We start from the raw sequence: 19,927 nt of genomic DNA, 5'->3' as shown, positions 1-19,927 counted from the left end.
GCCTGGGTGGCTCAATGGGTTGAGCCTCTGCCTTCAGATTGGGTCACGATCTCAGGGGTCCTAGGATCGAGCCCCGCATTGGGCTCCCTGCTTGGCGGGGAGCCTGCTTTTCCCCTCTCTCTCTGCCTGCCTCTCTGCCTACTTGTGATCTGTCTCTCTCTGTCAAATAAATAAAAACATAAATATATATGTAAAAGTCTTCTTTTGAAGTATTAGTTTTTAGTATATAACCTAAAAAATTAACCAAAAATGTCAGAAAAGCACACTTGCCTTTTTTCCTTTTGAGGTCTCAGAATCCTCATCTTCATCTACACTGAGTAGATTTGCCTCACTACACAGAAAATAAGGGGGGAAAAAAAACCTTAAGTGACAATTACAACCCATACATTAAATTCAGAAGTTTTACTGTTTGCCTACCTAATTCAGGGATCAGCAAACTTTTTCTATAAAGGGCCAGAGAGTAAATTGGGCTTTCTAGGCTATTCAGTCTCTATACCAACTACTCAGCTATTTTAGTAGAAAAGCAGCCATGGATCATATGTGTGGCTATATTCCAATAAAACTCTTAACAAAATCCAGTGGTGGCCCAGATTGGGTCCATGTGCCTATTGTTTGTTGACCCTTGCTATAAACAAACATGCAATTTTTGTTTCCTTGAATGTAGATTTCATATATAATTACTCATTTTTCCTTTCTGTCTTAGATTTAAAATTAGGGGGAAAGAACAGAGAAACAAAACAGATTAAAAAAAAATGGTATGAAACCTTAGATGATGTTAAAAAAAAAAAAAGTGTGTTACCTCTGCAACTCTTAAAAATATCAACACTTTGGAATGATTGGTCTAAGACTCTAAAAGACCAGAATGATATATCTATTAATAGCTCATGTTAATCTCAAGATATTAAAAAAGCTGAAGCTCCTAAGGAGCCTCTTATAATGATGAGCCAAAGAGTGTAATTCATAAATGAATATACAGAACAGGTAACACTTTAAAATATAAAAATTTTTACATAATCATGACAAATCTAACAAAGAAAGTCAAAATACCTTCTTCTAAAGACACCTCTGCAGAGCTATTTTTAGTAAAATCCTATTAAAATAAAAATATAAAATGTTTGTTCCATTATAGTTTATACACATCCCAACTTTTTTCGTATTAAAAATTTTCTTCCAAACATTTTACAAAAATGTTTAAAAGGTGAGATGCTTTCTACTCAATTTCAGATTTAATTCCAATTTTTTGAAACTGCATAAATACTAAAAATTTATCTTAGTTAAAAATAGAAATAAAAAAAACAAGAGAAAGACAACCATAAAATACCAATTTTAGCTGAGAAACATACCAGTTCAAAGCTCTCCTTAAAAGTTCACTTCAATTCAGTATCTCATAGATGAAGGCACATAAAAGTGATAATTATGAGTGGAGCTTTTCCCCAGACAGAAGTGAAGCTCCCATAGTATTCAGCCAATATACTCTGAATAACTTCTTGTGTACAATTTTTTTTAAAATACTTATAGTTTTGGTATAACTTTATGGGTTTATATATAACGTGTATGTGTGTGTGTGTATATAAAAGTGTATGTACACACACACACACCATATATATATATACACACACAAATGTACATATACTTGTGTATCTCTGAACTAGTGCTAGCCAGTGGAAAACCAGATCAATAAATCAAGGCACCTAATAACAATGGTGATTTTGCAATACAAATTTCATGATATGCAAAAGGTTCTATCAAAACTATCATTTAAATTTTACAAAGCAGACATTTCAAGCACACTAACAAAATGTAATGAATAATTTCTGTCTGGATCAACATCTGTGTTTAATATTTATATTTTTTCTGCTTTCTCTGGTGGTAATGTGATCTAAGATGGATGGGACAACTATGAAGAAAGATATTATAGGATATAAACTTTCACACAGAATTCAGGAGCTTTCATCTGAGTTCACTTATTCATGATAAATGGTAGCTTTTCAAATCACTGCCTGAAGAGAATGTTCTTTAAAAACAAAAAAGCCCAATTTCTTTAATTGAAAATCTCAATGGTCAACTTATATATCACATGCACATATTTACACACTTCAAAATACGGAGAAACATAACAGCACGATTATTTAATAAAAAAACCTGGCATTTTCTTCCCTTGAGGCTACTATAATAGACATTTTTTTAAAGTAAAAAATACCATACTCTTAGAAATACTTCCATGGAATATAAATCATTTTTTAATGAAATTCTTATAAAATATCTGAGGGGGGAAAAAAAAGTTCTTACTCTTTATCTGTATCGCCTTCACTTTCGTCTCCATGATCAAAGCTCCAATTATTTTTAAAACCTCCATCTCTCTTAGATTCTGATCTAGCCAAAGCTGAAACAAAAACAAACTCAGATAAGTATTCCATAGAGCTATTCAATATAAAATAAAATTAAGCATTTCCCAAGCTCTTTGGTTAGTCTAAATTTTCTCTTGTCTTGCTATTTTACTATTTCTTATAAACATCTTATTTCCTCTGAAGTGAAAAAGAATACATTAAAATCTGTTTTTACTAATTTAACAGTTGTCCATATGCATGAGTGTGTTACCAAGAAGAAGCCCAAATTAGTAAGATACAATAAAAATGGGTGAAGCACATGATTATGTACGAAATACATAAAAATCAACCCAGTATCTCTATATTTGATTACTGATCCTAGAAATTAGTACCCATTAGTTAGCCTGCTCTATTTATGAGACATATATCCAGACTACTAGCCTCTTCTTTACTTCAGTCAATCACCTCAGCCTTTTAACAGAAGAAAAACTAGGTTTTCTGAATTGACAATATGGTGAACTTGATGGCCAGGAACTCTCTAGATCAGAACACCAAACATGCTCATGAGTTTTAAAAAATTCGTAAGTGTATGGCTGAATCCCCCTGAAGCCATAAACGACCGGAAGTTGTGTACTCAGAGAGATAAATGAAGTTCTGAAGCTGGCATTTGTCTTGGAGTCATACAACAAAAACCAAAAACCTGATGTCCTAGGCCTTGGGCTTTAAGATCAGGTTTGGGAAGACAGCAAGATGAGAGGTCAGACTGAAGACCAGAAGACCTGTAGGGCAACCTTCCAACTAGGTGAGCAAGGGGGAAAAAAAGAAACTGGAAAATAGAGGAAATAATAATGATGTCTTGTCTATGCCCTGGGTTTTGGGGTTGAATTGAAGACAAAGTATATTTACCCCATGGTTAAATAATTCCTAACCATAAACTCAAAATTACTCAGGTCTGGGACCACAATTTTCATAACCGTACCTATGTAGGCCAGAAAAGCCTATAATTAAGAGTCTCACAAGATCCTGATTATCACTAAATGTAAGGGAAATGCAAATTAAAACTAAAATGAGTTACTACTTCACACTCATTAGAACAGCCATTATTTTTAAAAAATATTTGTTTATTTATTTACTTATTTGACAGAGAGAGAGAGAGCGCACAAGGAGGCAGAGATGCAGGCAGAGAGCAGCAGGGGGTGGGGTAGAGCAGGCTCCCTGCTGAGCAGAGAACCCAATGTGGGGCTCGATCCCAGGACTCCTGAGATCATGACCTGAGCTGAAGGCAGAGACTTAACCCACTGAACCACCCAGGCTGAATGGCCATTATTTTTTTAAAACATAAAATACTGGTAAGGATGTGGAGAAACTGGAACTTCTATGCATTGCTGGCGGGAATGTAAATTGGTGCAGCTAACATGGAAAGTATGGCAATTCCTCAAAAAATTAAACACAGAATTTACCCTATGATCCAGAAGTCCCACTTCTAGATACGTACCCAAAATAACTGAGAGCATGGACTCTGATGCTTGTACACCAACGCTCATAGTAACAATAAAAATAGCCAAACGTAAAAACAACCCAATATCCATCAAAAAACAAATTAATAAATAAAATGTACTGTATGCACGTACATATGCACACACACACACACAGGAACATTATTCAGCCATAAAGGAATGAAATTCTGATACATGCTACAACATGGATGAACCCTGAAAACATTACAATGAGTTAAATACTAGACATAACAACATAACATGACTCCATTTAAATGAGGTATCTAGGATGGGAAAATTCAGAGACAGCAGAACAGAAGGTAACAGAGGCTGGAGAAAGAGGAAAATGGAGAGTTATTTCTTAACTGGTACACAGTTTTTGTTTGGGTTGATGCAAAAGTTCTGGAAATGGGTAGTGTTGATGGTTGTCCATTACTGAAATACTTAATGACAATCTTAAAATTGTACACTTAAGAATGGTTAAAATTATAAATTTTATGTTACGTATATTTTACCACAATAAAAAGCTATTTTTAAAGGCAAAAAAAAGAAAAAAAAAAAAGCCTCTCCATGATGAACAAAATCAAATGTAAATCCCCCCCAAAAATATTAAATTTCAATACAAGCCTCAAAAAGTTTCAAAGAATATGAGTTTACAACCAAAAATATCATGAAATAGGAAAGAACAAATCACATGAGCAAATCTGAAACTTCCTTACATGCATACTAGAATTGGACAAATAATAAAGAATACATAATAGAAGCAAGGTTTCTCCCTGTCAGAGAAAAAGGTTACAAATAAGCAACAAAGAAAACTACAATGAACTCTATTCATTCTAATGATACTAGAGTAAGAGTTATCAGTATGAACTCTATTTCTTTAATATACATACACATAGATAAAAGGAACACATACAGGTATGTCTTGTACCATGGGTTAGGAGTCTACAAAACTAAGGCTTTGCCCTCTGAGAACAGTGACACCCCAGAGGCAACAAGCACACTTAACCCGATCTTGATTTCTAAATACCATTCTCTAATAAAAGGAGTCTGGGCTCCTAGAAGAAATAACTGACTGTAGGGATGAAGCAGAGAAAATACAAGATCAGTCCAGAATATTCTGTATGCCAGAAAATAAGGAGTTGTTGTTGTTGTTTTGTTTTTTTAAGATGGGGTAATGTCAAAAGGTTTCAGGAGCCAAACTGAACCTCCCAACAAACAGGTGAACAAACCTGAAACAATTTTAGCAAAAATAAACAACAGTCCTGGATTATAACCCCCAAAATAAAACAAATATTCACAAATCCATACTGACATAAATGATTGAATAAATAAATAAATCGGGAGAAAAGACCTATCTTCCTTTTTTTTTAAGGTTTTGTTTTTTTTTTTTAATTTATTTGAGAGAGCGAGGAGAAGCAGACTCCCCACCAAGCAGGTAGCCCAATGTGGGGCTTGATCCCAGGACCCCGAGATGACAACCTGAGCCAAAGGCAGACACTTAACCAATTAAGCCACCCAGTGCCCCAAGACCTATCTTCCTTAAAAAAGAATTCCAAATGATATATGCACAAACTCTTTCCCGCAAGATCTGAAACTTAATTCCCTTCCCCTTCAGTATATACTGGACTTACTAACTCGCTTCCAAGAACTAACTACAGAAAGGAGAAAAAAGTAAACTGACAGTGAAAAAAATCTGACAATCATTACCTCAGCCATGATTAAGGTTAACATCAAAAGTGATGTCTTATTCATAGGATATACTGTTTAATATGTGATGAAAATGCCATTTCAGTCCTGTGCTCTTCTTCCCCCAAAACTCATAATGCCTGTTTAATCACAAGAAAACGTCAGATAAACTCAAACTAAAAAACAGTCTACAAAATACTTGACTTGTATGCTTTTAAAACCATCAAGGTTATGAAAAACAAGATTAAGAAACTGTACACATCAGAGAAGTCTAAGGAGATGTAACAACCAAATGCAGTGTGATATCCTGGATTGGACCCTGGAATTTAAAAAAGGACATCAGTGGGGTGCCTGGGTGGCTCAGTGGGTTAAGCCTCTGCCTTCAGCTCAGGTCATGGTCTCAGGGTCCTGGGATGAAGCCCTGCATTGGACGCTCTGCTCAGCAGGGAGCCTGCTTCCCCCACCCCTCTCTGCCTGCCTCTCTGCCTACTTGTGATCTCTCTGTCTAAATAAATAAAATCTTAAAAAAAAAAAAAAAAAAGGACATCAGTGAAACAACTAGGGAAATCCAAATAAAATCTGTTTTAGGTAATGGTATTATACTCACCTTAATTTCCAAGTTTTTGACAAACATACAATTATCATGTAAGGTGTCAACACCACGGAAAGATGCATAAATGGGATACAGAAACTCTGTATAACATCTTTGAAACTTCTCTATGAATTTAAAATTATTCCCCAAAAGGACTTAAAAAAAAAAAAAATCAAACGTAAAATGAACCCGGTTTAAAAAAAGATGGCTAGGGGGCACCCGTGTGACTCAGTTAAGTGTCTGCTTTGGCTCATCTTGGGGGTCTGGGATAGAGGACCAGGTCAGGCTCCCTGATCAGCAGGAGTTTGCTTCCCCTCCCCCTCTGCCTTTACCTCCCAGCCCCCACCACTTGTGTACATGCTCCCTCTCTCAAAAAAATAGGTAATATCTTTTTTAAAAATAAAAAAAAAACATGGTTAGGTGAAAAGTTATGTTACCAAGACAGAAAAGGTAATGAACTATAATAGTTACTAGCCTAATGAAGACTCATAAACCAGCAACTAGTACCCAACAAATGAGTCAGGCAAGTTAATCAAAAAAGTCACTAGGTAGCAAAAAGTCAAGAAATGTTCATTATTTACACACTGAAGGAACTAGGACCCTATACACACAATTCAAATAAATCTAGTCATATGATTTCCTAACTGACAGCAGATTAGAACCTACAAATGAATAAATGAAAGAATAACCTCATGAAAGCGATTACTGTCAATAAAAAAATAAATTATAAAACCACAAACAAATTTTAAAAACATGAGTTTAGGGCAACTTGGGAGTAGAAACAAAAACTTGAATCCTCAAAAGTCTTTGAGAGTATTACCATATTTCAATATCCTGCTATGGTTCATTAGAAATAATGAAAGTAGAAAATTATGTCCACTGTATTCCACTTACTAAATTGAGTGGAAGGAGAGATAAAAGGTTGAAGACGGATCCTAGTTAAGTATCACAAATTAAATAAATGCATTTTTTCCATACCCTTCACTAATATAAGAGTAATAGAGGGAGGGGAGAGAAAGGAGAAAAGCTTAAGAACAAAAAAGAAAACCAGAAAGGACATAATGGTAAATGAGAGACACAACTAAATTGATGAAAGATTAAAATGGTGGATGGGGAGGAACTGACTTATTAGCTGACCAGAGAAAGCAAACCTAAATACCTACAAGTACACAAGTATTACCAAACTGGCACAACGAGATTTGAACACTGCTGCATCAATAAAAGAAACTGAATTATTATAAATCTTTACATAAAGAAATATTCAGACCCAAAAGGCCTCTCTATAGCTATTTCCTTTAAAAAAAAAAAAAAGGTATTTTGATTTTACGGGAAATAATTTGGTTCTCTGCTGTTACTGCTGTTGTTTTTAAGTATACTCTACTCCCAACATGGGACTTAAACTCATGACCCTAAGATCAAGAATCATGTGCTCTGGGGTGCCTGGGACTGAGTCCCACATCAGGCTCCCTACTCAGCGGGAAGCCTACTTCTCCTCCCACACCCCCTTCTTGTGTTCCCTCTCTCGCTGTGTCTGTCAAATAAATATATATAATCTTAAAAAAAAAGAAAAAAAATCACATGCTGTTAACAACTGAGACAACCATACAATCCTCTAGTAATTTCTTTCGATCTTCTAAGAGATAGCAACAAATTTATTTTCCCAGAATATTTAAAAAATAATAAAAAAAAGAAACATTCTACAGTTCATTTTGCAAAGTGAGAATACCTAATTCCAAACACAACTATGACATTCAAGGAAGGAAAATTACCACTCTCTCATGGAGACAGATATAAAACCCTAATTAAATATCAGCAAATCAAATCCAGTAATATGTAGAGTAATGTATTATAATCAAGTAGAGTTTATTCCAAAAGCAACAGTTAACATTTGAAAATTATAAATATAATTCACAAAACAAAAACACTTCACAACAAATAGAAACACTAAGATACTGTAGACATTAATCCAACTCTATCAATAATCATTCTGAATATCAATGGTTTAGATGCACCAATCAAAAGACGGAGGTTCTCCAAGTGGATCAAACAAGACTCAACCATATGCCACCTACAAGAAACACATTTTAAACAGACACTAAATAGACAAATATAGATTAAAAGTAAAGAGATGGAGAAAAATATACCACACGAACAATAAGCAAAAGAAAGCAGGAGTAACTGTATTTTCAGAAAAAGCAGATGTCAAAGCAAGGGAAGTTATTAGAGATAATGGGCACTACATTATAGTAACAGTCAATTCTTAAAGAAGACATAACAATCCCTAACAGGTATACACTTAACAACACTGTTAAACTATGTGAGGCAAAAACTAAAAAACTATAAGAGAAATAGATGAATCCATTATCACAGCTGGAGACCGTAACATTCCTGTATTGGAAATGTACTGTTCCAGGTGGCAGAGAATCAGTTGAGAACACACGTGACCCCAGTAATGCTATCAATCAACTGCAGATTACTGACATCTACAGATCACTTCATCCAACAACAGAAAAACCACATTTCTTCTCAAGCTCACATGGAACAATCACAAAGACTACATTCTGGGCCATAAAACACTTTGATGAATTTATAGGAACAGGGGCACCTGCATGGCTCAGATGGTTAAGCATCTGCCTTCAGCTCAGGTCATGATCCCAGAGTCCTGGGATGGAGCTCCAATTAGGGCTCCTTGCTCAGTGAGGAGCCTGTTTCTCCCACTCCCTGCGGCTCCCCTTGCTTGTGTGCGCGCTCTCTCTCTCTTTCTCTCTGACAAACAAATAATATCTTAGAAAATTACTTTCCAAAACACAAAGCACCAAGCCCAGATGGATTCATTGTTGAATTCTATCAAACACTTATGGAAGAAACTGTATCAATTCTCTAACTCTTTCAAAAGACAGAAGCATTCTATGAGACCAGCATTACCCTAACTATCAAACCAGACAGAGACATTATAAGAAAACTACAAACAATATCTCTCATGAACACAGATGCAAAATATTAACAAACTGAATCCAACAATGTTTAATAAGAATTATACCCGACAACCAAATGGGATTTGTCCCAGCTTTGCAAGGCTGACTAAATATTCAAAAATCAATTAATGGAATCCATTAAGTCCATATATAGGCTAAAAAAGAAAAGTCATCAATTACATCAACAGAGGCAGAAAAAGCACTTTTTTAAAAAATAAGATTTTATTTATTTATTTGAGAGAGAGAATGAGAGAGAGCGAGAATGTGGGGGGGAAGGTGAGCCTGATGCGGGAATCAATCCTAGGAGTCCAGGATCATGACTTGAGCTGAAGGCAATCGCTCAACCAAGCCACTCGGGCATCCCAGAAAAATCACTTGATAAAATTCCACTCCTATTCATGATTTAAAAAAACAAAACAAAACAAAACACCTCAGTAAATTAGGAATACCTGGGAATTCCCTAAACTTAATAAAGAATATCTACAAAAATCTACAGCTAACATTATATATAATGGTGAGAAATTGAAGCTCTTCCACTAAGATCAGGTACCAGGGGAAAATGACACTCTCTTTCTTTTTCAACACTGCACTAGGAATTCTAGCTAATTCAATAAAACAAGAAAAAGAAATAGGAGGGATATAGACTGGGAAGGAAAAAATAAAACTCTCTTTGCTCACAGATGATATAATCACTTACATAGAAAATCCAAAACAGTAGGTCAAAAAACCCTTCTGCAACTAATAAGCAATTATAGTTAAGACTGCAGGATACAAGGTTGATACAAAAATTCATCTGCTTTCCAATACACCAATAATGAAAAAGCAGGATTTGAAATTAAAAACACAATGCCACTTACATCAGCATGCCCCGAAACATAATACTTAGCTATAAAGCTAACAAAATACATACAAGATCTATATAAGGGAAACTACAAAACTCTAATAAGTGAAATAAAAATAAAATGAAATAATATCATGGATAGCACAATTCAATATTGTCAAGTTACCAATTCTTCCCAACTTTATTTATAGATTCAATGCAACCACAATCAAAATCTCAGCAAGTTATTTTGTAGATAGTAAGAAACAGATTCTAAAGTTTATGTACAGAGGCCAAAGGACCAGTATAGGCAACACAGTATTTATGAAGAACAGATCTGGATGACTGACACTACCCAACTTTGCATCTTACTATAAAACTGCAATAATCAAATCAGTATGGTGTTGGCAAAAGAACAAACGAATCAGGGGGAAAAAGCAGAGAGCCCAAAATAGAACAACATGAACATAAAAGAACTTACCTTTGACAAAGGAGCAAAGGCAATACAATGGAACAAAAATTAGTCTTTTAAAAAAATGGTGCTGGAACAACTGGAAATCAACATGCAAAAAAAAAAAAAAATAGACTCTAGACATAGACCTTACATCCTTAAAAAAAAAAAAATTCAAATTGATCATACACCTAACTGTAAAATGCAAACAAAACTATAAAACTCCTACATGATAACACAGGAGAACACCTAGATTACCTTGGGTATGACAATGGTTTTTAGACACAACACCCAACGGACACTCCAGGAAAGAATTGATAAATTAGACTTCATTAAAATTAAGAACTTCTGGGGGAAAAGTCTTACACTATTGGTGGTAACTGTAAACTGGTGTAGCCACTCAAGAACAGTATGGAGGTTTCTCAAGCAGTTAAAAATAGAACCACCCTACTACTCAGCAATTGCACTAGGTGTTTACCCTAAGGATACAAAAACACAAATTCAAAGGGGTACACACACCCTGATCTTTATAGCAGCATTATCAACAATGCCCAAACTATGGAGAGAGCCCATATGTCCACTGACTGATGAATGGACAAAGATGTGGTGTATATATACAATGGAATATTACTCAGCCATCAAAAAGAATGCAATTTTGCCATCTGCAATGATGTGGATGGAGCTGGAGTACATTATGCTAAGAGAAGTAAGTCAGAGAAAAACAAATACCATGATCTCACTCATATGTGGAAGTTAAGAAAGAAATCAGATGAACACACTGGAAGAGGGGGAAGGGAGAAAGGGAAATAAACCATAACAGACTCTTCAAGAACAAACTGAGGGTTCATGGAGGGAGATGAGTGAAGGGTATTAGGGAGGACACTTGTGATGAGCACTGTGGGTGTTGTAGTTAAGTGATCAATCACTGAATTCTACTCCAGAAACCAATACTGCACTGTACGGTAACTAAGTAAAATTTAAATAACTAAATAAAGTAGAATCACACTACCACTTAAACTTAAAAAAGAAAAAAAAAAAAGAACTTCCGCTCTAAAAAAGATAATGTCAAGAAAATTAAAAGACAATCCACAGACTGGGAGAAAATATTTGCAGAAGACACATCTGATAAAGGACTATATCCAAAATATACAAAAAACTCTTAAAAGTCAATAATAAGGGGGTGCCTGGGTGGCTCAATTGGTTAAGTGCCTGTCTTTGGCTCAGGTTGGAGGCCCTGGATTAAGCCCCATATAGAGCTCCCTATCAGCAGGGAGCCTTTCCCCCCACCTACTCATGCTCTTGCTCTTTTTCTCTTTCTCTCAAATAAGTCCTTTTTTAAAAAGTCAGTAATAAAACAAACTCGTTTTCAAAATGGGAAAAGAGAAGAGGGTTGTAGAATAGGCAAATGGGTGAAGGGGAGTAGCAGATATAGGCTTCCTATTATAGAATGAATAACATGGTTAAAAGGCACCGCACGGAGTGCCTGGGTGAAGCATGTGGTTAAGTGTCTGACTCTTGGTTTTGGCTCAGGTCCTGATCTCAGAGTCTTGAGATCCAGTGGAGTCTGCTGAAGACTTTCTCCCTCTGCCCTGGCATACCCCCTCCCTGCTCATGCATGCATACACTCTAATATGTAAATAAATCTTTACAAATAAAAGGCACAGAATAGAGAATATAGTCAATAGTATCATAATAGCATTGCATGGTGAACAATAGTAGCTACACTTGTAGTGAGCATAATGTATAGACTTGTGGAATTACTATGTTGTACAGCTGAAACTAATTCACTACTCCGTGTCAACTATTCCTCAATTTTTTAAAAAGGGGCCAAACATCTTAACAGACACCTCACCAAAGGTATAAAGATGGCAAATAAGCATATGAAAAGATGCTCCACATCACAGGTCATCAGGGATATGCAAATTAAAACAATGAGATACCACTACATACCTAGCTAAACTCTGAAAACACTGACACCACCAGCTGCTGGTGAGGATGTGGAACAATAAGAATTCTCACTCATTGCAGGTGAGAATACAAAATGGTAGTTTCATGGTTTCTTGCAAAACTACATATACTGTTACCATATAGCAATTGCACTCCTTGGTATTTAAGGAGTTAAAAACTTACAGCCATAATGAAATCTGCACACAAATGTTTATAGCAGCTTTATCATAACTGCCAAAACTTGGAAGCAACCAAGATGTCCTTCAGCAGGTGAATAATTATGTGCATCCAGACAATGGAATATTATTTCCCTAAGTAGGAATTAGCTATCAACCCATGAAAGACATGGAGGAAACTTATATGCATAATACTAATGGAAAGAAACAAATGTGAAAAAACTACATACTGGGGCACGAGTTATGGTGGCTCAGTTAGTTATGCAACTGCCTTTGGCTCAGGTCATGATCCTGGAATCCCAGGATCGAGTCCTGCATTGGGCTACCTGCTCAGGGGGTAGTCTGCTTCTCCCTCTGATCCTCTCCTCTGCCCCTCTGACCACTCTCTCTCTCTCATTCTCTCTTTCAAATAAATAAATAAAATAAAATCTTCAAAAAAAAAAAAAGCCACATACCATATGATTTCAAACTATATGACATTCTGGAAAAGGCAAAACTATAGGGACAGTAAAAAGATCAGTAATTTCCAAAAATGTGTTGGGGGAGACAGATTTGAAGGAAAAACAGGTGGAGTACAGAATTCTACAGCTCTGAAAATACTCCATATGGTATGCTGATGATGGATACAAGTCATTACACATTTGTCCAAACCCACAAACTCTAAGACAGCATGAGTGAATCACATTGTAAATATGGACCTTAGGTGATTATGATATGTCAATGTAGGCTTAAGTAATTTCTATACTGAACATGGGGCTCAAACTCACAACCCCAAGATCAAGAGTCACACACTCTTCCACCTAAGCCAGCCAGGTGCCCCTATGTCAATATAGGCTCACCAACTGTAATAAATATGCCACTCTCCTGGGAGATGTTGATACAGGTGGAGGCTATGCATGTGTGGAAGTAAAAGGTACATGGAAAATCTTTGTATCTTCCTGGCATCTTTCCTGTGAACCTGAAACTGCCCTTTAAAAAAGGCGTTAAAAAAAATAAATATTTTGCATGGTTAGGAAAAAAGTCTGGTTTTTTTGCAGTTTTGTTGAGATATAATTAGCATATACCACTGTATAAATTCAAGATGTGCAGCATAGTGACCTGACTTACATGTATTGTGAAATTACCACCACAGTAAATTCAGTTATCATCCATCACCTCATATAGACACAAAGCCAAAAGTTCTTTTCCTTGTGATGACAACTCATCACATGAAAACTCATGAGAAATTTTTCCCGTGATTATTTACTCTCAACAACTTTTAAAAGTGCCGCACAGGAATGTTAACTACAGTCATCATTTTGTACATTAAATCCCCAGTACAGGAAGTTTGTACCTTCTGACCATCTTCTCCAAGTCTCCTACCCTTCACCTCATTCCCTGCCTCAGATAATCACAAATCTGATCTCTTTTTTCTAGATTCCATATATAAGTGAGATCATACAGTATCTTTCTGTCTGACTTATCTCACTTAGCATAATACCCTCAAGGTCCATATATGTTGTCACAAATTGTAGATTTCCTTATTTTTTATGAATGAATAATATTCCATTATATATATGTACTACAACTTCTTTATCCATTCATCTATCAATGGACACGTTGGCTTTTTCTATGTCTTGACTATTATAAATTATGCTACTATGAATATGTGCATGCAGTTATCTCTTTGACATAGTGGTTTTTAAAAAAGTTCTTACATACAGTGTAGCATTAGTTTCATGTGTAAAATATAGTGATTCCACACTTCCATATAGCACCCAGTACTTATCACAAGTACATTCCTAATTCCCATCACCTATTTAATCTTTACCCACCTCCCCCCTGACACTGTTTCCTTCAGATATATTTTGAATGATGAGTGGATAGGATGAACGGAATGGTGAGTGACAGTTGAGCACCTTTTCATGTATCTGTTGGCCATCTGTAGGTATTCTTTGGAAAAATGTCTATTCAAGTATTTTCTCCATTTTCTTTCTTTCTTTTTTTTTTAAGTGGTGCCTGAACTCACAGCCCTGAGATTAAGACCCAAGCTGAGATCAAGGTTGGATGATTAACCAAATGAACCACCACCAAGATACCCCTTTTGTCTACTTTTAATTAGATTATTTGGATGTTTTTGCTAATGAGTTATAGGAGTTCTTTGTATATTTTGGATATTAAACTTTTATAATATATCACTTGCAAATATTTAATAAAGTCTTTAAAATATCTCTTAATATAAAGAAAACATAATATACATACTACAAACAGATTTCCTAATTCTGTTAACCTGACCTGTATACCTGACTGGCACTCCTGCTCTCATAAAAACTAAAGAACAGTAATTATTAAAACAAAAAAGTTATAATACAAAGGACCAAAAGACCAAAGGATGTCTTACATCACAAGAAGCACAAGCCACTGGGGAAAAAACAACAACAAATAACTACCATACATTAAAAAATTCTGTTCATAAATTATTTCACTCATTAAAAAATAATTTCATAAGATATATGTTCAATTCATAAAATTCAACCAATCCAATTTACTGTCCAGAGTATATAATGAACCCCAACACTCCAAAAGAAAAACAAAATACGTAGAAGATATGAACGAGCAAATAAGAACAGAACACAAAATAAACCTACAAGCACAAAAACAAACTTATGGGGTATTTTGTTTACTTTACTTATGTGCCCCAAACTCACAGAATAGGGATTAACTCTAGGTGGGCACTCAATATATATATATATATTTCTTAAAGATTTTATTTATTTGAGAGAGAGAGAGAGACAGTGAGAGAAGGAACACAAGTGCAGAGAGCTGAGAGGGAAAAGCAGGCTCCCCACTGAGCAGGGAGCTTGATTGCTGGGCTTGATCCCAGATCATGACTGAGCTGAGCAGAAGGCTTAAGGACTGAACCACCCAGGCGCCCCTGGCACTCAATATTTTTTGAATCCTGAATGAACAATTAATTAATAGGTTTTTTAAATGCAGCAATAAAGATATTTAATCTCACTATAAACCAGAGTATTATAAATTAAAAATACCATCTGATAATCCCATCAGATTAGCAAAAAGTAAAACACCAAACACTATGAAGTGGGTGATGATGTGTATAAACTAGAAAACTTATTTTTTTTAAGATTTTATTTATTTATTTGACAGAGAAAGAGAGATCACAGGTAGGCAGAGCAGCAGGCAGAGAGAGAGGGGGAAGCAGGCTCCCTGCTGAGCAGAGATCCTGATGTGGAGCTTGATCCCAGGACCCTAAGATCATGACCTGAGCCAAAGGCAGATGCTTAACCGACTGAGCCACCCAGGCACCCCTAGACTGGAAAACTTAAAAAGTGTTAGTCTAAACATTTGGGGATCATTTTGACAATACCTATATGAAGCTGAAATTGCACATGACCTAATAATTCCATCACTAAGGGATATATTAGATCATGTGTCAGCAAAGTATGGCCCTGCCAAATCTGGCCTCCCGTCTGTTTTTATGAGGCCCATGAGCTAAGAATGGCTTTAACATTTTTAAATGGTTGGGGGGAAAAGTCATATGTTTCATAACATATGAAAATTATATGAAATTCAAATTTCAGTGTCTGTCAAGTTTTACTGGCAGAGCCATACTCATTTGCTTATGTCTCATCTATGACTGCCTTCTTGCTAAAATAACAGCACTGAGTAACTGCAACATGGTAAATTCAGACTGCAAAGTGTAAAATATTTACTATCTGGCCTTTTATAGTAAAAGTTTGGTGACCTCTGCCCTAGACACACACACACACACACACGTGCAAGTAAAAAGATTTCACAGTAGCAATATGAAACACATGACAGTATACACATATATTATAGCAATGTAATAGTAAAAAGATGGATACAACCTAAATTTCCACAAACAGGGATGTATAAACTGTAGTATATTCATATTAGGAAATCCTAAATGGCAATGAATATGGAAGTACTAGAGGAGCACCTGGGTGGCTCAGTGGGTTAAAGCCTCTACCTTCGGCTCAGGTCGTGATTCTCAAAGTCCTGGGATCGAGCCCCACATCGGGCTCTCTGCTCGGCGGGGAGCCTGCTTCCCCCCATCTCTCTGCCTGCCTCTCTGCCTACTTGTGATCTCTCTGTCAAATAAATTAAAAAAAAAAATGGAAGTACTAGAATAATTCTCATAACATTAATCTCTCAACCAATGCTGTAAGAATGAAAAATTTCTGCAAGGTGCAGAAAAATATAGAATGTGATTCATAAAATGTTCTAAGACATGCAAAATAATTTACACACACAGAGTCTAGAGATACATACATAAAGAATAAAAAAGTACATGGGGTGCCTGGGTAGCTCAGTCAGTTAAGTGTCTGACTCCAGATTTTGTTTCGGTCATGATCACAAGGTTGAGATCGAGCTCCACATCAGGCTCCACACTCAGCCTGGAGTCTGCTTGAGATTCTTTCTCTCCCTTTCCCTCAGCCTCTCCCCCCACTCACCCATGCATACTCTTTATAATAAATAAATGAATCTTAAAGAAAGAGAAAAGAGTAAAATACAATGAACTGCATGAGAAAGATAACTACCAAATCAAGGACAATAGTTACCCCTGGAGGTGGAGGATGCAAAAAGGATGGGGATCACCCCAGCTTCAACTGTACTGGTAATGTTTTCTTTAGTCTAGTAAGCATTCTTAGGAAATATTTCCCAATAATTTTTAAACTATCACTATAAGGTTGGAAAAATAAGAGGGGCACCTAGTGGCTTAGGTGGTTAAGTATCTGCCTTCAGCTCATGTCATGTTCCAGGAGTCCTGGGATTGAGTCCTGCATCAGGCTCCTTGCTCAGCAGGGAGTCTAGTCTGTTTCTCCCTCTGCCTCTGCCCCATGCACCACTCACAGGCATGCAGTTGCTCTCTCTCTCTCAGAAAAATCTTTAAGAAAAATAATGAAAAATAGGGTAATTTTTTAAAAGGATCACTATGATAGAATTTCTGAAACTTAGAAATATAAGAGCAATAAAAAATAAATAAATAAAGAGGAATTAAATGCAAATGTCAGAAAATCTCAATTAAAGCAATTTCAGGTTATTCTATAGCAGTATAGCCCCAGTCTTCCTCAAGAACCTGTCAGGATTCTCCAAAGCAGTCTCTTGGAGCTCTGACCAACCATGTTACAAGTCTGAGTACTCTGCTGAAGAGACCAGGTGAACAGGCCTTTACACTACATGGAGAAACAAAAGCCTATCTTTCGATACCCACCAGAGTCAGACATTTGAACGAAGCCATCTTGTAACCTCCAGACCAAACTACCACTGAAAAACACTCACAGATGCTACATGAAGCAGAAAAATCACCCAGCTGAGGTGATTCTCTCTATAAAACCTTTGTACTTTGCACAGAAGACCAAGAGATTATCCAGTACTACTTCAAGATGAAGTCTGAATATTATATTCTTGGGAGTGATATGAAATTAAACTTCTCAGGGAGTCACCAAAACCACACATCCTTTGCCTCAGGATCCAGCTACTGTTTGGAGTTCTCTTGGTTTATCTACCTACTTCTTCATTCCATTCAGTGGGTTTCTGTGGACCTTTTGGCAGGATGCCAGCATACACTTAGTTTTGTCCAAGGTCATTATCAGGCAGCTGTCTGGTGCTGCTGGTGTTTCTGAAAGCCCCCGATCTTCTATAGAACAGAAATATCAAGTGGCGGTATCTTATCCCAAAGTAATGCAGTTGGTTCTACCTTAACACAGAAAACACAATTCTAAAAACTCAGTTATCTCAAGCCTAATGTACACAAAATTGCAAAGCCAGGACATGAACAACTCAGAAATGATTGTCATACTGTTCCTTCTGCTCCAAAGAAAGGTGAGAAGATCATCAGAGTAAGAGATGGCTGCAGTATACAGGGAAGTGGACCAATGACACTTTGTAATTCTGAACATTAAATGCAGAATTCAACAAGAAAAAAATTGAAAGAATTTTACAGTAAGCTTAAATTAGGAGGTAAATTTTAGAAACAGATAAAGCTTGTAAATAGTGAAGACAAAGGGGACTCAAGAGTTGGTACTGAAACTGTGAAGGAAAAGCTGATATTCTAAGACTTAACCGCTATTAGGACAAAACTAAATCATTCTTTGATAAATGCCCTATGATGATAATTGGGAATGGAGACCAACCTAGGGTAAAGAAAGGATTAAATGACAAAACACCTGGAATCCCACTTCGTCCAAACATAGGAGTTACAGAGGTGGGGAAGATACTGTTTTTATGGAGGCAGAGTCAAAGTAATATCTTCACCATGTTTTCAAGATTTAGTGGCAGATTCATACATAGGAGGTTGTAGGGTAGAAAGTTTACAGATTTTTGAATGAGGAAAGACAACACGGTTACTACATTGTCTACAAAAAGTCCCAAGGAATTTCTAGCTCTTTATGTCCTAAAAAATGGTTTCAATCTTTGCAAAAAATGAAGAAGTGAATTTACTATTTACTGGACACACTGTTTTTCTCCCTGCTCTATTTCAAAGATTATAATATAGTTAACGTGTGTGTTTGGTGGGGGAGGAACTCAACCATACTAAAAACCAAACATGAAATGTATTTGAAATAGCAAAACAAAACAAAACACCTCCAAAGGCAAGATCGGAATATCATTTATTGTATTACTAATCAAACCTTTAACTTCAGATGGCCTCAGAGCAACTGTTGTTAACTTGGAATAAGGTGAAGTGTCTACATGTCCCCATTTGCCTAGAACTGTCCCACTTTTAGCACTGAAAGTCACTATCCTCAGGAGACAAGAGGTCCTAATTTTTGGTGATTGGATGCAGAAAATTCTGTGAAGTACAAAACCCAAGATAACCCAAAAAGTAGGGGCTGTTGCAACACCATTTTTAGTGTCAAATGGATAGTGCATAGCTTATCTACCTTCTGTACTTACTTGCTGCCTTTCTTTGTTGTTTTAGCAGATGGTGGCAACCATAATTTGCAGTTCACAGTAAGAGATCACCATCCATCCACGCTGCATCATTCTTAGCAATATATACAACTTAGATGGGTTGTAATTGTGCTTATTAATATTGTGTCTTTGACTTTGTACAGACTGTTGTGTTTTGTATTGATAGAGTGTTAGTTTAATTTTTAATATAAATTATATGACCATGCTTCCTAAGAGTTTAGGTAATGACAAAGAGAAAGATTACAATAACAACTCCCATGACCCACACATCACTGAATGAACAAAAAAGGAAAGAAAAGTTTCAACATTCTTCCTCCTTTCTTACTTCCACTTACCTGGATTCAGAAATTCTTCAATCAGCCCCTTACCAGAGAAAAGTCAAACCAATAACTGTTTATGTTGCTATTTTTATCTGTGAAACAAATTACAAATGTGTGGCCAACTTCGTTCTGTCTTTCTGTAGCTTCCCAAACTGCCCAGGTATCAGAAACTTTTGGATCTTGTAAAACTGTCAT

At 36.1% G+C, this 19,927-nt stretch overlaps 1 protein-coding gene across 7 annotated transcripts in view; it reads right to left on the bottom strand.

Annotated features, from left to right (window-relative positions):
• SENP6 (SUMO specific peptidase 6) overlaps positions 1-19,927 on the bottom strand; it is a 122,803-nt gene that overhangs the window by 96,244 nt on the left and 6,632 nt on the right. For 6 of the 7 annotated variants that reach the window (XM_032873174.1, XM_032873177.1, XM_032873181.1 and 3 more), the window contains exons 2-3: positions 2,290-2,383; positions 271-331 (exon numbers count right to left, since the gene is read on the bottom strand). The exons of the other annotated variant lie outside the window; for it this stretch is intronic. In XM_032873174.1, the coding sequence (XP_032729065.1) occupies positions 271-331; positions 2,290-2,383 (155 nt within the window). The remainder of the gene's footprint in view (positions 1-270; positions 332-2,289; positions 2,384-19,927) is intronic. 7 annotated transcript variants of the gene reach the window in all.

Source organism: Lontra canadensis, unplaced genomic scaffold (genome assembly GCF_010015895.1).
Source record: "Lontra canadensis isolate GAN:19392208 unplaced genomic scaffold, GSC_riverotter_1.0 scaffold47, whole genome shotgun sequence".
NCBI classification, from domain to species: domain Eukaryota; kingdom Metazoa; phylum Chordata; class Mammalia; order Carnivora; family Mustelidae; genus Lontra; species Lontra canadensis.
The sequence above is the reverse complement of the archived record's forward strand: the minus strand, read 5'-3'. Positions and strand labels throughout refer to the sequence as shown.